Genomic DNA, 19,193 nt, shown 5'->3' with positions numbered 1-19,193 from the left:
TACCTTGATAATGGAATTTGATCATAGGCGATAGGACAGAAGCGGAACGTATAATTATACCCACATAATTATATTATTACGCGTGCTGTGGTATTATTATTATTATTATTATTATAAAGAAAGGTTTGCTCCCCACACCGGAGCTCGCGCTATTCCGCCGACTTTACTTGACACTTGAGTCGGCGGAATAGCGCGAGCTCCGGTGTGGGGAGCAAACCTTTCTTACAAAATCATCGCCGAGGTCGCAACCACTACTTCGTACTATTATTATAAAGCTCCGTATTAGTTCCGTACTGCTTCCGTATTGGTCGGGCAGGGATACTACACCATACACTTCACGAAGCACAGATAGTCATAATACCAGAAGTGAGAGATTACGATTGCCCCACTCCCCCACCACACATAGTCAGTGCCACAAGCAAATAACGGAGTTTTTGATTGGCTTTCATCTTTGTTGATAAGGTGACTTGTATTAACTCAACCATCATGATGTGCGTGGTGCGCACATGTCCCTTGTATGGGTGTATGGAGGAAATGTGTGCTTGCTAAAAAAAGACAAAGGATGCGTTGACCTTGACTGTACTCTGTCATAAAGAAATGGTGCACATGACAAGGAAGGGACACGGGAAGAATCTGTACCAAAACATTACAACTACCGGGTGCTAGTACTCGTTTGCAAACGGACCAGCAGCTAAACAGACGGGTACCTGGATCACCCTTAGCCTGGCCGAAAATTTGATTGAGATATACTTGATTTGAGGATGGTGTATGTAGGGGGTTTCATGTAATGAAGTGGCTGCAGTGGAGGTTGCGTCCCATAAGAAATAGATACCGGTATGTAGGACTCAGTGGGCAGTCACATCTCGAAGGTCCGATCACGATCCCCGCGACCAATCAAACAGTCACAAATCCCCGAAGAGCAGTCATAAAAAATCACACACCAGTTTGAATCCCGATGACCGTCACAAACAGCGGCGATTTTCTCTGTGAACGGTCACAGGATCCACGTCAAAAGATTACGACTCAACTGTAGGCATTCACGCGATCAACAAAACTTTTTTCCTTCACAGACAGAAGTCTGCAACAACAAAAAATGTGCAAGAAAGATTTCGATCAACTCTGGATCTCCGCGTGTCTACTTGTAGCTCGAGTTTGGTCACGGGGACCGTACCGGGGTCATGGGGCCTTGGCGCATGGCGGGTCACTGAGTCCCAAACAATAGACCAGGGACGAGGGCTTGAAAGTGATGACGTCAAAACGGTCAGGGAGTAGTAATTTGACATCAGATTTCTATTTTGGATCCACGAAGGTGTGACTTTGCTATTGCCTCAGTGTGTGGGTGCATAGCAACCCACGCATGTCGGATGCAGGTGTGACTTTTTCTTCGCCACCCTACCCTCATTCGCCAACCCAGTCAATTTCACCGGTTACATCATCTTGCTGTGAGTAAGACCGCTTGAAATGTGCTTGGATCCATACAAAAACTGGATCCAAGTGGATCCAGTTTTTGAATTTTTGAAATTGTTGCTATGCTGTGACGTAGCACTTTCAAGTATCTGCCAAAGCAATGACATGTCCTCTCAAAAACGTCTCTTTAAAAGTCCCAGCAAAATAGTGACAAGAAAAAGGACCAAGGAACTACAAGTTACGCTATAGTCTACCATACTAACCTGTCCCCCGTGAATTCCGCGGCAGAATATCAGAAATTCCATGCAGAATTCTGCAGCTGAAAACAGTAAATCCTGCGCTAATTCTGCAAATCCTTCCAAACCCTGTGATAATTCTGCAAGGGAAATGAGCGTAATATAGATTGAATGTCCGCAACACCACCGAAGTAACGGGCGAAGCTTGTTGTCCCTATAAATTCTGAACCGAAATTATGCGAAATCCTGGTCCAAAAATATTGAAAGCTCCAAAATGTACAGTGCAAGTTGATTTTGAAAGTCACAAGCTGCTGCTGGTTGGTTTGGCTGTGAAATACATCAAAAGTCTCCAGAAAAACGCAGTTTTTTCTCTCTTTTCTGCAATATTCCGCGCATGTAAAAAAACACACACAATAGCCATATGCAATTGAATGTCTGAATTTGCATGTACAACCGATAAAAGACGAACAGAAGGAAAATTGGGGAGTCCATCGAGATTCGAGAGCGTCATCCGGGGATCAATATTTCCTTAGGATGGCCATTGAAGGCGCTAGCACCCTCGCAGTGAAACTGCTAAATCTTGCTGTGTCTGTACAGGGTTGTACACACAATGATCGTGGTATACACCTTCGCACACACATTTCCTGCGCTTTATCTGCTGAGCTGTTGCATACCCGCTCTTTCAGCGCATTTCTCCTTGTCGGTTGTACATGCAAATTCAGACACTCAATTGCATACGGCTATTGTATGTTTTTACTCACACTCTCGCTTGCTTTCGTTATAAAAGGCCTGATTCGCTCCTTGTACATTGTTCTGACGATGGGTGACTGGCCCGAAACGTCAATAATTTTTCAAAAAAAAAAAAAAAAAAAAAAATTTCACGGTTCGCGTGAGACTCGGCCAAAGGCCCAGTTTTCCGCATCCGCAGGAACGCCACCACCCTCTTGGATCAAGGCGCAGATGCAGCTCCTAAGCGGTGGGAGGTGAGTAGATCAGACCCACCACAAAGTGGTCAAAGACCGAAATCCCATTCACTGCATCCAATTTTTCAAAATCAGTAATAAAAGAATTTTCATCTAAAAAGTGAATAGCAACGAAATAGAGCCGTTGTCAGTGCCAAACACCCTTTTATTTAAAAAATCGAGCAGAAGAAAGCGGATAAAAATTAATGGTTGCAACACAAGACGTAAAGCATGACTTTTATGGAGTATGGACACAGAGCATGCAGAAGATTAAATGAAAAAGGATGGCTAAGATGATTAAATGACAATGAACATAGTAGTAGATGAGTGTGGAGGGAGTGAAAAATCAAGTTTTGGGTGTAGATATATTTTGACAGAGAGACCAAAAGGAGAAAGAGATTGAGAAAGAGAGAGACAGAGAGATAGATAGAGAAAGAGAGACAGAGTGAGAGTGAGAGAGAGAGAGAGAGAGAGAGAGAGAGAGAGAGAGAGAGAGAGAGAGAGAGAGAGAGAGAGAGAGACAGAGAGAGAGAGACAGATAGAGAGAGACAGATAGAGAGGGACAGATAGAGAGGGACAGAGAGAGAGAGAGAGAGAGAGAGAGAGAGAGAGAGAGAGAGAGAGAGAGAGAGAGAGAGAGAGAGAGAGAGAGAGAGAGAGAGAGAGAGAGAGAGAGAGAGAGAGAGAGAGAGAGAGAGAGAGAGAGAGAGAGAGAGAGAGAGAGAGAGAGAGAGAGAGAGAGAGACAAAGAGAAACAGAGAGAGAGAGAGAGAGAGAGAGAGAGAGAGATAGAGAGAGAGAGAGAGAGAGAGAGAGAGAGAGAGAGAGAGAGAGAGAGAGAGAGAGAGAGAGAGAGAGAGAGAGAGAGAGAGAGAGAGAGAGAGAGAGAGAGAGAGAGAGAGAGAAAGAGAGAAAGAGAGGGAGACAGAGAAAGAGAGAGAGACAGAGAGAGACAGAGACAGAGAGACAGACAGAGAGAGGAACAGACAGAGAGAGAGAGAGAGAGAGAGAGAGAGAGGGAGAGAGAGAGAGAGAGAGAGAGAGACAGAGAGAGACAGCAACAGCGGGAGAGAGACAGCAACAGTGAGAGAGACAGCAACAGCGAGAGAGAGAGTTTTTCTGTGACCCATAATGTCCTTTCAGGTCTAATAAAAACTAGATCATGTCACATACATTTTATACCGAAATCTATCATGTCGTGATAAAGTTTTAAACCATTATATGAGGCTGCCAGAGAGCACAGGACATGTAAATTGATCAACCCCGACACCTATGAGTTTTAAATAATCTATTCCTGGACGGCCCCTAATACAAGCTTTGTCATAACGGATATTGACCTCGTGCGGTACCATTACACCTAATAGGGACACGAAAAATTCCTTCAGACTGCCATTGACCCTATAGCCATTGTAATGCACTTTGCGCAAACAGTTCTGTACATGTTGCTTAGCAGATTTGAACAGCTCGGGATCTTCGCTTTTCTTACTTGTATACATGCTATAATTGAGATGTTGCTGTCTGGCATCATTGAGGATCAGTATCTCTCGGTAATATGCACAATGCATTGGCAGTACAGCAGCCATAAAGAGATTAGAAATGTATGCAGATGACCACCAGTCTTCAGCATCAAATCGTGAGTCGTAGGGAAGTAGAAATGCGGCAGCAGTACGATGGTATGCCATGAACAAATGGTCGACGTGGCACTGCTGCATGCATTCTAGACTCGCTGCTGTGTTCCACGGATACTTACGGCTTGCTACGTCCTTATAGGACACGCCGGCACGCATAGGCCGATCACGCAATAGAAGATTGTGTAGCCAGAGCAATTGAGCATCATCACTGGACTTATCTGTTATCACTGTTTCTGGGTGTGATGCCAGACGTTGTGAGAAATACACATCCTCATCGAAATACAGCAGGAACTCGAAACACCAGCCTTGATCTTTTTCCAGCTGGTACGCTAGCTTCAGCAGCTTATTCCTGCCTGTCGTCCAGGTAGAATTGGGCAGGAACAATGGTATGAGCTTCTGTCCTGGAATGTGCTTGACTGACTTGGTGAAATCATCACCCCATGCCAAGTAAATAACTGTTACATGTTCCCACGTGGAACGTCTTTTCCAGCGCAGACTGGGCTCACCCTTGCCAGTGACCATGTACACAAATCGTCCTGGCTTCATCTTTGCAGCAACATTCTGGATCGGTGGCAGTGTAGGCAACAGTTCCCTCCTAGTAAAACTGGGTGTAGAAAACAGCCAACCGGAGGTAACCCTCTCTTCTGATTGGACGGCGGGTGGCACGAACAGGTCTCTCTGTTTTAATCGTTCTCCCCCTACTGAGGGCAAAGCTGGTACGACCAAATGCTGCTTAAACGATACGAGCGTGACCAACATCACCAGGCAGCTGACGATTGCTAGCCGCCATCTTCTAGAATGCCGCAGGGCACTGCAAGTGGGTCTGAGCGAACGCCCATCATACATTATCATCATTGTGGAACAGCAGCCACAACGCAATCCGCAAACATGTACTTCAGTACCTCTTCGTGCTGCAAGCGCAGTTGGGATCCGCTGCCAGAAGTCTTCAACATACCTATGGATTATCCCATGAGTACGAACCTAACTACGAGGGGTATACCGCCGAATATAATAATCTTTCTTTACTTCAGGATTATAATATTACCCAAAGGTTGACGCCTACCGGGGGAAAATATGAGGGATGCAGAAAACACAGAGTATGAAAGAGTTTATCCCATGGTACGAAACAATTAAATTATTTGCTAGGGAGGTGACACGGCACAGAAATCCGTGTCACAGGGGTTGACTTGCACCCATAACCCCTCGTTGTTATTTTTGGAATAGTTCAGTCCAATCCAGTCCGAAAGGTCATGCTTGGATCGACTCGCCTTCTGTACTTCACCTCCAAGCGTGCCGCATGGGTGTCTACATTGTAGTTTTTGAAATTTTTGAGGCAGCACATTTCGTTTATAGCCCATCACTGCATACTGGCCAGTATTCTTTGAAAGACTACCAGCCTGAAATAAAGAAAGATTAGCAATTTTTGTAGCTCCTGCCATGTCCGAACTACTTGATAGCAGTGATGGCAACAGCAGCAGTTATGAGACGGTGTGTAGTGTTGCGGTAACTGTTCAGAACTCAGTGTTCAGAGTCGTATCCTAGGTTAATCCGAATACTAAAAATTGACCCAAATTGCACATAACACGAAGCTGGTTTTTGAAAAATGTAAGTCGTGTATCTGCCCCATTTCTTCTTTATGACTTGCACAATGGTCCAGTCTGCCTAAATAACACATTTATAGCAGGGGTTATATACCATATTAGAGAAGTACAACCAGTGATATTGTCATGTCAATGCTACAATTTTGACACAAATTACACATAACACGAAGCCCGGTTTTGAAAAATGTAAGTCGTGTATCTGCCCCATTTCTTCTTTATGACTTGCACAATACACCAGTCTTCCTAAACAACACATTAATAGCAGGGGTTAATTAAGTACCATACAAGAGAGCTACATGTACAAACCCTGTAGTACAGTGGCACGCGTTTTTCAAGCTCGTAGCTTTTCGTTTTTTTGGACATCCCAGCCGTCATCAGGCCGGACTGGAGATAGCTAGGTGGGTAGTAGTAGTAGTAGTAGAAATAGTGTAGGATAGTCTAGATAGTTAGGTAGGGCCAGGCAGGAACCCTTCGCCATGGGCGAGCTCTCTGCTGAGGCCGTGACGAAGCTGCTTTGCACCCTCCCGGGGATTGAGCAGGGTCTCCTTTCAGTGATGCAAACGCTGGCAAAGTTCACAACCGAGTCTGCTGATCGCGAAGCGCGTATGAAACGCAAAATTGGTGAGCTGGCAGCGGAAGTAAAAGATTTGAAGGAAGAGTTAGTTGTTTCAAAAAACTCCGCCATTGCCTGGATGCAGTCGAAGACGACGAGAAACAGCGTTCAACCCCTACGCTGCCTCAAATCGCGCTGCCTCAGTTTCCTCAGTGTATGCACGTCATGAAAAGGAGAAACGCCGGAGATATGAGCAGCGTCTGCTTGAGGTTGACCGCGCCACGTTCGTGCCAGTAGTGCTGTCAGCCACTGGTGGCACTAGCAAGTGTGCATCGGCCCTGTTCAAGCGTCTTGCCAGCATGCTATCTGACAAGCTGAAGGAGCCGTACTCCGTGACGATGGCATGGCTTCGCTGCAAGCTAAGCTTTGCATTAGTCCGAGCTAGCGTGATGTGCCTTCGTGGGGCAAGATCATCATCAGCACACCGTGTCACCAGGGACCCTGCGTCTGTAGTGGTAGCCCAGGCACGTGTTTCCTTGCAGGACTGTTGAACTAAAGTCAGACATGTACATTTTTGTCTAGAGGTCTAGTCATGTACTTGTCATGATTCTTTTCTATTTTATTCTTTTTACCAGGCGTGGGCCATCCCCTGGATTATCAAAATGGGTGCCTTATTATTTTCTTTTTTTTTCTTTTTTTTCTGTTTATTCTTTTTACCGGGCGTGGGCCATCCCCTGGACTATATCAAAATGGGTGCCTTATTATTTACCTGTAAAAAAAAAAAAGATTATTATGAAAAATCACACCATTATACATGTGTTGTAGTAAAAAAAAAAAAAAAAAAAAAAAAACGAGAAACAGCTCACCAGTTCAAGCAGACGTACATCGTACGCAAAGTAGTACCAGCAGTACCCGTGCCAGCAAACGCAGGGCCAAGCAAGCTGCAGCTCACATGGAACCCAGCAGCACCGTATCACGTACTGGCGTCACAAGCGCGGATCGAAAACCCCACGGCCCCAGGCCCAGGGAAGCGGTGGCTTGGCAAAGGCAGAGTGTTCTGAGTCACAGCCCAAGACAGATGTGACAGAGTCTAAGTCTCAGACAGATGTGACAGAGTCCAACGGCAAGCCAATCTTCCATGTTATCGAGGATGACTCATGGAAGCGCTTGTCTCCTCAGAACCACCCAAGAACAAGCGTGCCGTAGTGTACGTGGGCAATATCGCCACAGATAGCACTGAGAGCCACTTCAGGCAATTTATCAGGAGTGAGTTTCTGGGCGCCTCTATTCCTGTCCACACCTGCAGTGTATGGCTGTCAGAAAGTGGGCGTGCTTCCGCCAGAGTGACCATCGATGCCACTTCATTCTCCACAGTTACAGCGCCCAACTTCTGGCCAAGACCCCTATACTGCAGGCCATGGAGGTTCTCTGAAACCAGCCCTGAGGGCAGCACCAGCAGTCGCTGCCACAGTAGCAGAAACAGCACCTCTGCCAGTGTTCTGACTAAACAGCAACAGCAACAGCAACAACAGCAGCAGGGCTCAACCATTGTAGCGCTGACACGACTCAGGCTGTTGCCAGTACGCTCTCCACCGCAGTCTCCTCCTTGGCTGCATGGCTGGAAGAGCGAGGACTGATTCTGAATGAGAAGAAGAGTCAAGTTCTCACAGTCTTGGTAGAGACGCTGGACCCCGGGTCACAGTCCTCTGTCGCAGCCAAGCTCTGCCGACAGTCACCAGCGCGAAGTACCTTGGCGTCATCATTGACGAGGGGCTGAACTTTCAGCAACACCTGAAAGCCATTACAGCAAAGGTGTCCCGCAAAGTAGGTGCCCTCTGGCGGACTCGGAGATGCTTGAGCCTGGCGGCCCGAGTCACCTACTTGAAGTCCGTGGTGATGCCGGATCTGACCTACGCATCAAGTTGTTTCGTGTTCTGTCTAACTGCCCAGCAAGCAACGGATCTCCAGACGCTGGAGAACAAAGCGGTTCGCGCAGTTTTTGGCGCTCGGCCATACGACTCTGCTCAACCTCTGCTCCAACGGGTGGAACTCTACCGAATCTCAGTGCTGCACAAGCAAAAGGCGCTATTGCTCACCTGGCGATGCATCCACGGCATTGCGGGGAACCGGCTCTGTGGACTGATTTCAAGGTCACCAGATCGGCGTACCCGCTTGCAGAAGGACATCGGAGCGCACATACCACCCGCCGCAAGCCGCGCTGGTCAGGCTAGGTTCTCTGTTGCCGCTCCCAAGCTGTGGAACGCACTACCCAGCGACATCCGCACCATCCCCCAACGCAGTGTGTTCAAGATGTCAGTCATCCCACATACGCTCGCTCCATGAAACGTATCACCCATTATTCCAATCACTGTTGCTGTCGCATCCACTCGTATGTCGCATCCACTCGTAGTCCACGTCCACTGATGTCGACCGAGGTAGCGCTCTTGCTACTGTGTAATAGTGACATGTACCCAGCTAATGTCTCTGCTTCGTTCAGGGAAATCAGAATAGGAAGTCTGCTGTATACCATGTACCACCCGCTCTTTTCTTTTTACTTTTAAAAGCGATTATTTGTAACATGGAAATTTGTTCCTTGGCTCACCATCTGAATTCTTAAAGCTATTATTCATTTTCTGCTGCCCCCGGTTATTTCTTTTATTAGTATTATTTTCTTTGCCTTCGCTTTCTTGTTATTGGGCAACTTGCCCGTTAGAATCTGCGAAGTAAAATAAACAACAACAACAACAACAACAACAACAACAACCTCCTCCCCGCCGCCGCCGCCGCCACCACCACCGGCAGACATCATCTCCACTCCACTGCCTGGTGGCCAAAAACGGAGAAACTCCCACCTCTCCCCACCAGAGGCTGGAGACCTGAAGAGATCAAACGGATCTGCGCCACAACATGACCTACATGGTCACCAATGAAGCGCTTCCTCAGGCTCCTACTCACCAATGCTTTTGGCCTAAAGTCAAAGCTTGGTGAACTAACTTACTTGCACATGTTGCAAAGTGCTCCTCACCGGTACTACACCTGATGTCATCGCTGTTACGGAGACAAAATTCTCAACCGCAAAGGTCACTGACAGTGAGGTCTGTCTGTCCGGATACGCTCCCCCAATCCGACATGACAGAAACGCTCATGGAGGCGGAGTTGCCATCTGGGTGAAATCAAACATGGCCTTCCAGCACCTGGACCGGTTCAGCACGGAACACCACGAAGTGATATGGATATCTGTATCAACAGCTAGCCGGTCCAAGATTGTTATCTGTGCACTCTACCGATCAGGCTCCACAGCCGGAACAGACACTGAGCTGATTGAATACCTTGATACCCACCTAGATGAGGCCTGCAGCCACGGTGACTATGTTATCCTCACAGGGGACTTCAATGTCCACAATGCAGCATGGCTAGGGAGCACCAAGACTACCTCAGCAGGAGAAGCAGTGGAGGAACTCTGCTATGTTCATGGCCTGGAGCAACATGTCAACATCCCCAAACGTGGAGACAACACCCTGGACCTTGTGATGTCTGACTTCAGTGAACTGGTTCAGGTGAAATGCCATGCCCCACTGGCACTGGGGTCCTCTGACCACGCTGTCCTCACCATGGACTTCCCTATCTCTGCGTTCCGTGAACCAAAAACCACACGCACTGTCTGGCGGTACAACCAAGCAGACTGGAACCGCCTCTGTCACTTTTTCCTAGCCTATGACTGGTCAACTGCCTTCACCACCAGCGCTGATGAGTCGTGCGCCAACATCACCGAAGTTATCTCCAGGGTATGTCACGTTTCATCCCATCCCGGCAACTCACATCCCGGCCGACGGATCCAGCTTGGTGGACCCCTGAGTGCACGGATGCCATAAAAGCAAAAGAGAGGGCTTGGGCTACTGCCAGACGGCAGAAGTCAACAGCAGCGCGGGAGACAGCCTCAGCAGCCACTCTACGTTGTAATGACATCCTCCAGCATGCCAAGGTGGCCCGCCTGGCTACCCTGCGCACTAAGCTCTCCAAAGCTAGCCTGAGTGACCGCTCGTGGTGGTCTACCATCAAGCAAGCAGGTGGCAGCAGCAGAAACACGTCCATCCCAACTCTCACGCCGCAGCCTGGTTTGGAATGCGTATCAAATGCCGAAAAAGCTGAGCGTTTTGGGCAGTATTTCGCCTCAAAGTGCAGCCTGGGCGCCGACGACTTCCCCGCCAACCAACCAGCGACTGATTTCCCCCACGTTGCTCAGCGCACGGCTGAAAAACTCTCAACGGTTCGGTTCCGCCCTGCCACTGTCAAGAGAGAACTCCGGCGCCTAAATGCATCGAAAGCTACTGGACCGGATTGCATTCCCGCGCGAGTTCTGAAGATGTGTGCTGACCACCTAAGTAAGCCACTCTCCAAACTGTTCTCCCTTAGCTTCTACAGCATGGTTATGCCGACATCCTGGAAGACAGCTAGAGTCACACCCATTCACAAGAAGAAATCCAAGAACCTGCCTCAACACTACAGACCTGTGTCTCTGCTGTCTATCATATCCAAAGTGATGGAAACAATTGTCAATCGTCAGATAACCAGTTTCGTGGAGTCCCACAATGTCATCTCTGCGAAACAGTTCGGGTTCAGAAAGGGCCTGAGCACAGCCGACGTCTTAACCAAGCTCCACTGTGAATGGTCCAGAGCAGCCGGACTAGGAGGAGCCGCCCGTGTTTTGGCGATAGACATAGCAGGCGCCTTTGATAAAGTCAGCCATGCTGGCCTAGTGCATAAGGCTTCCGTGTACGGTCTAGACGGCCCGCTTCTTGGATGGCTGGAAAGCTACCTGCACAACCGGCGCCTGCAGGCTGTTGTGGGCGGCCAAGAGTCCTCCCTGCACCATATCCAAGCAGGGGTACCACAAGGTAGCATCCTTGGACCAACGTTATTCCTCCTGTACATAAATGACTGCGAGGACACCTTGCCTGCTGGTGCTGAGCTTGCCACGTATGCAGATGACACGACACTGTATCAGTGCATCTCTGCCACCGCCAGCATATCCGACTCTGCAGCAGAACTCCGGGAAGCGTCAGGTACATCCAGACTGGACAAAATCCAGCACAAGGCACTGAAGGTGATTGGCCCAGGCGCCTGGCTCCCCAGCCTGAAACACCGCCGACTGGTTGCTGCGCTTTCGTTCACGTTCAAGCTGTCTTACCTTCCAACAACAAGCCCCCTGAAGCCCATCCTCCCACCTCCAGCCAATCCCCGCCCAGTGGGTGGTCGATCCACTAGGTTAGCCACGGAGACTGTCCACTGCCCCCCGCTCCAGCTCAAGTCGACGCTGCCCGTGCGCATTCGTAGAAGCCTCCAGGGTTCCTACCCAGACTGCATTATTCCCTTGTAGAACAGCCTACCAGCGACCATTCTACCAGCACGGCCGCAACCCAGCCAGCTCCAATCATTCAAGGAAAAATGCAACAAGTATCTGCTGCACCTGAACTGGCAAGCAGCCACCGACGCCCTATGAAACGGTTTAGACCAGTGCCTCACTAGCATCCTGCCCCCCCCCCCTTACCACAATGTGACGTTATCTTTCACTCTGCTTCTCTCACGACCATCTACCCATTGTCCTTGTTTCTCACTGTTATTCATTTCCCCTCTTCCTCCCCTCTTCATGGTTTTACTGCATTATGGCGCGCTTTGTCTGCGTAGACGCCGAGACCTTTGAGGTCGGCAGAGCAGCCTGGCCCCGCCACCACTTCTCGCACATATTCGGGAATATAGTGGACTTTCGTATAAAAAAAAAAAAAAAAAAACACATGTACATTGTACATCTAGTAATACAATGTACTGTCATAAACAGCCAGCAATTTTCCTGCAGGAGTCACACCACCATCGTCAATATTTCCAACGGAAATCCTCCTACGTCGTTAGATACACTAGGGAGGTTTAGTCCCACGTAATCCGTGGGTACTTTACGTGTGTGTACCACGTGATACCCCAAGTGAGGAAATATCTCCGTAATCTGAAAACTGGCAAGTCCCCTGGTCAAGACGGAATTACCAACGAAGTTTGGAGAGCTCTTGCTCCGTCTGTTGCCTATCCTGTGTCAATTATCTTGAATATGTCATTTCGCGAAGGGAAACTCCCAGCCATGTGGAAAACTGCGGTAGTCGTGGCCACCTACAAAAATAGAGGACCACGCACCACCCCCAGCAACTATCGCCCTATCTCATTGCTCTCTACTTTATCAAAAGTGTGCGAACGTGTTGTATATGACATCATTTATGATCATGTTCGCATTTCACTTTCGCCAGCACAGTCGGGCTTTTGTCGGGGTGACTCCACCAGGTACCAGGTTACCCGCCTCGTGCAAGACATCCACACCGCCCGGAACGCCCATAACCATGTTGGTTTAGTTTTCTTCGATCTTGCAAAGGCCTTCGACACTGTTTGGCACAGTGGTCTCTTAGCTAAGCTGCGAACAGTATATCGCATTGATGGCAAGGCTATCGGCTGGCTCTCATCGTATCTCTCTAACCGACATCAGCTTGTACGCCTCTCAACTGTGTTATCGGAGCCTTTTCCCGTTACTTCTGGAGTTCCCCAGGGTTCAATCCTTGGGCCACTGCTATTTCTCCTGTATATTAATGACCTCCCCGATATTGCCTCTGGTGTCAGCCTTTTCGCTGACGACACAGCTCTGCTTTGCTCCAATGCTTGCCCTATACGACTGCACGAAGCCATGCAAGATAGCATTGGCAAGGTTATAACCTGGATGCATGATTGGAAGTTGCAGCCAAACGTTGATAAAACGGCAGCTATGTACATTTCCCCTTCTCCCCTTTCTCTGCCACTTTGTTTTCCTTCTTCAAGTGTTGCTATTCGTATTGTTGAAGAGCATAAGCATCTTGGCGTTGTTATTGACTCTAAATTGTCGTGGTCACCCCATGTGCACATGTCTGCAAGCGCACAAGCTCCATCCTTGGGGCTCTTCAAGCCCACTGTAGACATCTTCCTCTTTCTTGCAAACGCTTGTTTTATCGTTGCTATATATTGCCCTTACTTGACTACTGTGATACTGCTTGGTGTGGCATAACTACTACTGTATTGAACAAGCTAGAAACCCATAACCGCATGCTCCTTAAAATCTTATTTAACAAAGATCGTCGCTTTCCCTCCGCTAGTCTTTACGAAATTGCCAAGATCAGCCCCCTTTACACTCGACATAAGTACCACCTCTGTGTTCTCATAAATAAAATATTACTAAATAAAATACCCTTGCATATGCAGGCTTATAATTGGTTCTCCTAAACACGGAATACCTGGAACTCATTCAGTCTCCCACGCGCTGCCTCCACCCTATTCACTAGATCCCCGATCTTTGCTGGCTATGTGTTTTGGGCAACATTACCAACGCAGGCCAAGACCAGCACGTCGATGGATAATTTTGTTGCTAAAATCTCTGCTCGATTATAGGTTTCATGTATATCCTGCAGGTTTGTCTCCTCCTTTGCCTTCTTTGCCTTTTTAATATTTGTATTCTTTTATCTGTTTTACTGCTGTGGTTGGCTTTCACCCTTGTCTCAGTTTTACTGGCCGTCTTCATGATGTGCCATGAGATAATGATATAACTACAAATACAAAAGATACTCAGTGACCCACGTACAGATGTTTTCTGATTCACGACATACTGTACCGTGTATGGAGGCTCACCCACGTTCCGCCAAAACGTGGGTGAAAATCAGAATGGAGCACATTGTGCGAGCTGTGAGGGTGCTCAGCTGAAGAAGTTTCCGAAGCACGAAATCAAAATATTGGATGAGCATCTTAGGCCCGGGTAGCTTCGTCTTTGACCAGGTTTGGGCCTTTCGCTTTATGCTTTTGTTTGTTCCATGTGACTAAACACAACATTGCAACGTGGGTGCCCTTCATCCACTTTACGTGGATCACCCACGTACGCGTTTCCGTTACGTAGGAACTAAACCTCCCTAATGTAGGGGCTGTAGGACCGGCTCGTCAAAAATAGAGAACCTGAACAAGCGTGCTCGGGACGTCTGAGCAATCGTAGTGCAACTCACTGATGATCTCTCTGCTGACATATCTGTCATCAGAGAGTACCTACGTGACCGAGGTCTCAAACTTAATGACTCCAAGACTCAATTTATCATCATAAGACAAAAATAAAATGTGTTCCTCCAAACATCTACCTTCGGCTCAGCGATGTCCTCATATCCCCAACACCAACGGTGAAGTATCTTGGCCTCACCATTGACGAACATCTATCCTTCTCCTCATACGTCACTGACGTTGAGAAAAAGGTCGGAACAAAACTTGCCATGTTCCGCAAGATCAGGGACAACCTGACACCAGCTGCGAGAAAGACCTTTTACTGCTCATTAATTTTATTCAAGCACACCTTGAGTATGGTTCTAATGCGTTTGTACACTGCCTTCACACCACACAACATGATAGACTAACTCGTATTGCTAACCGCGCTGTTAGGATTGTTTTTGGTGTCCCTTGGCACTATGTTAAGGACTTTTGCAACATTTCAACTCGTAAACCATTGATACCAGATTTGCAAGATGGCGATCGTCGGAATAACACGCAATTGGAAAAGGTGAACCTTCTTGCACAGCATTTCGCCAATCAGTGTACGTTACCACAAGAAGCAAATCAATTCCCTTGTTTAGATTCCTCCCTTGACACTACCACTCCTCGGTTCCAGATGCCAACATTTTCACCAGGTCAAGTCCACTATGACCTTACACATCTTTCTTCTCGAAAATCGACTTCAAGTAATTATATTATTCCAGTACTCCGGTCCATGGATGATTTAGTATGCGAGTCCTTGTCTTACTTGTTCAACTCCAGTCTATCCACATCACAATTTCCCACTGCATGGAAATCAGCAACGGTTATTCCTCTTTTTAAGGGTAAAGGAAGTGCTTCTTTGCCCACGAACTACCGTCCAATTTCACTGCTCCATCCCATCAGCCGCCTCTTCGAATCCCGCATAGCCCATCACCTGAACAGCTTTCTTTACCGTAGTTGCATAATTTCGTGCAGTCAATTTGCTTACGTTCCACAACGATCAGCTACGGATCAACTCATTCTTTTGACCCATCAGATTGCCCGTCTCTCTGATAGAGGCCAGAGATTTGACTGTGCATTTCTCGACTTCCAGAAAGCGTTTGATAAAGTACATCATCTTACGCTCCTGCGCCACATGAATGCATTCATGGCACCAGAGGCACACGCCTGGTTTGGGTCCTACTTGCTTGACCATAGTCTAAATGTGAAGCTGAATGGAACTCACTCTTCTCAATATATGCTTTAACTGTGGTGTTCCCCAGGGTTCGTACCTTGCCCCTCCGCTTTTTCTTTTGTATATCAATTCCCTGCCTGACATAGTAAACCACACCTCACCCCTTCTCTTTGCTGATGATGTCACTCTTCTAAATGCTCATAATGTATCCCTCTCCTTAGATGAGAACATGTCCCACCTCCAGCAGGATCTGGCCAGCTGCCAGAATTGGGCTCAGAATATCCCTGGGAAATTTTCTCCAGAAAAAACTTTCATCTTTTCGAATCATGACATTCCTGACTCCTCCTCTGTTTTAATGGACGGCGTTCCTATTGCCTTTGGACGTTCTGCTAAGCATCTCGGCGTACAGCTCAGTGATGGTTTGAAGTTCCATGACCACTTCCACACCATCTTCAGGAAGTTTCAGCAACGAGTCAACCTGTTATGTTTCATGGGCAGACATTTACCATCGTCCCATATTCTCCTCTTGTATAAGTCTTACATGTATGTGCGCCCGGCAATTGAATATGCCAATCCTGTCTGGTCATTTAGGATCACATCCGCTCAGTTAGGGTCCCTTGATGTACTCCAGGCTAAGGTTTGCCGGCGACTCCTGAAGTCTGCAAAAATAACCTTTGATATCTATGAATAGATTGTGTCACTTAGAATCTCTGCAATTTCGCCGTATCTTTATTTCTCTTGTTGTTTTATTTAAGTACATCAATTTTCACCCAGAATATCTCTCTCGCTTTGCGATAACCATATCACGTAGTGCCCGTAGGCCCAAAAAGCTCATTTTAACTCACATGGTCGTATTTTTTCATCCCTTTTCCTACAGAAAACTGGTTCTCTTTGGAATTGTCTTCCACCCCGATTGACAACTTTAGATTCCCTATCTGAATTCAAGCGTCATTTACGTATTCATATTGCTAAGTATCAGTTCGACTGCACTGGTACACCTTTGATGTGCAATCATTGATTTACATGCTTGTTCTTTTCTTTTCTGTCTTACTTTCTTTCCTTGTGTTTCTTATTATTCCTTTTTAAAACCAACATTTCACACTCACTTTCCGCACTTTCTCTCGCATCCCTAAGTTACTAGTACATACACAAATAGGAGATCCCCCAGATAGGCGTTATCCTTTGGGTAATCCTGAAATAAAAGATTATTATTATTATATTATGATGTTTCTGTCTTACACACCAGATATGGCCTTGCTCCTATTGCACTGCGCTACCAGCTTAAACTGTATATTCTTGTCTTTCGGGCCCTACGTGGCATGTGTAGCACTCTGCCCTCTGATTGCTTCTGCCTTCGTTCTGCCACAACACACACAGCTGCCCGTACACGTTCCCAGTCCATAGATTCACTTGCTCTGCCTAAAGCACGCAATCGTTATGGCGTATTCACTTTGAGCTTTCTGGCTTCTGACCGCTGGAATTCTCTTCCAGCTGACATTCGCTCTTGCTCCTCGCTTTGACTATTCCGCAAATCTGTACGTGATCACATAGGGTACCCTGTAAAAAGGCCTTAGGCCTGTGGGGATTGCCCTATTCAAAATTTAAATAATAATAATAGTATGCCTGAGCACTCCAATAAAAACTTGATCAATGGCAAAATCGTTCCCCACAGAAAAATCATACTTTGCGAGTCTTGCGTCGCACGCTTGGAGGTGAAGTACAGAAGGCGAGTCGATCCGAGTATGACCTTTCGGACTGGATTGGACTGAACTATTCCAAAAATAACAACGAGGGGTTACGGGTGCGAGTCAACCCCTAGCCCTGTGCATGTGACACAGATTTCTGTGCCGTGTCACCTCCCTACAATAATGTGTTCCTCCAAATTGTAGTTTGAGTACGACTCCCTGGTTCCTCCCAACTATAGACCTGTATCCCTTCTCCCAATACTGAATAGTGTCCAAGTAATTAGTTAGTTGCTGGAGAGGATAGTGCAACACCAGTTAGTTCGTCATTTGGGCTTGAGCAAGGCATTACCCGAAACACAATTTGCCTTCCGCAAGAAATGCTCTCTGTGCTGACGGATACTATGCAGAAGGCGAGAGATAGTGGCAAGACCACAGGGCTGTGCCTATTAGACATGTCGAAGGCTTTTGATAAAGTGCACCACGACACGTTGATCCAAGACCTCCTTGAGGTTGGAATTTCTGGAAAAGCCCTTTAATAGTCAAAGGACCAAAATATGCGAAAATATTCGCAAGCATATTCGGGCCCTCCCTATCCAGAATGTACCGTGCAAGTTCATTTTGAAATTCACAAGCAGGTTGGTTTGGCTGTGAAATACATCAAAAGTCTCCAGAAAAAGCAGTTTTTCTCTCTTTCTGCAATATTCCGCGTATGTAAAAAAACACACACACACAATAGCCGTATGCAATAGAGTGTCTGAATTTGCATGTACAACCGACCACGGATGAACAGAAGAAAAATTAGGGAGTCCATCGAGATTCGAGAGCATCGTCCGGAGATAAACGAGAGAGCTTGGAAGCTCAGGGCCCTACGCTATGCTTTTTTGCTTTGATGACCTAGACAAAAAAAAGCATAGGGATGTTATAAATTCTTTAAAAAATTCCTTTTTTTAGACATAACCTGGGATTCGAACCCGCACTATCGCGCGCCCTGCATTCATCCCCCGATGCACTTCGCATACATACTAATTCTTCCAACTTGTTTCACATTGTGATCTTGCATTTGAAAGCCCTATTTGAGTTATATGCATTGTGGCCAGCCGTCTTTGATGGCACGGTACGGTAGGGGATAGGGACGGGACAGGTACGATCGAGGGTAATACGACACCGTCTCCCGTACCGTACCGTACCATCAAACACAGCTGGCCACATACAGCTTCCCGCAATATTCAAATAGGGCTTTCAAACGCAAGATAATAACGTAACGCAACTTGGAAGAATGGGTATGAATGCGAAGTGTATGGGGGAATGCATGTAGGGCGATAGTGCGGGTTCGAATCCCAGGATATGTCTGAAAAAAAAGGAGAATTGAAAAATTTATAACATCCTATGCTTTTTTGCCGTCAGATACGGATAGCGCCAGGCGTGACACAAACAAACAAACACACAAACAAACACCAAATTAAAGCTGTGTGGACCCTGGCTAGCGCCAGACGTTACTGAAGTAACGTCTTCTGCATAGCTACGGGAATAAAGTGCGTTTCAGTTATAGTGTGGTCGTATACAAGAACATACTGCTTACAAGAATGAACACTCATTTTTTCATAATCATAACACATATTTTATGTGTATATTTATTCTTACAAGCAGTATTATCGCATGGTAGAGTATATCGGCCCTAAGAATGAATTTTGTGTAGCAAAATATGCCAGATTAGTGCAAAGTGTATCGCCTGTAGTAATAACATCTGTCCTCTGTGCATACTCAATATAATAATTGTCAACACAAAAAGAGAGTTATGTCCAAGGGAGCATTGGAGAATCACTTTTTCTGTCCAGTCGGACTCTTTCTTCCGACTTCTCTCGTACCCGCTGCCC

At 47.0% G+C, this 19,193-nt stretch overlaps 1 protein-coding gene across 1 annotated transcript; it reads left to right on the top strand.

The window, feature by feature from the left end:
• Positions 1-9,569: 9,569 nt before the first annotated feature.
• LOC135817038 (uncharacterized) lies at positions 9,570-13,997 on the top strand. The gene is made up of 3 exons (XM_065330139.1): positions 9,570-10,175; positions 10,364-11,453; positions 13,954-13,997. The coding sequence occupies exons 1-3, from the start codon at positions 9,570-9,572 to the stop codon at positions 13,995-13,997; spliced, it is 1,740 nt and encodes a 579-aa protein (XP_065186211.1).
• The last annotated feature ends 5,196 nt before the right edge of the window (positions 13,998-19,193 follow it).

Source organism: Sycon ciliatum, chromosome 5 (assembly GCF_964019385.1).
Source record: "Sycon ciliatum chromosome 5, ocSycCili1.1, whole genome shotgun sequence".
NCBI lineage: Eukaryota > Metazoa > Porifera > Calcarea > Leucosolenida > Sycettidae > Sycon > Sycon ciliatum.
Note: the sequence above shows the minus strand (reverse complement) of the source record. Positions and strands in the feature narration are given on the sequence as shown.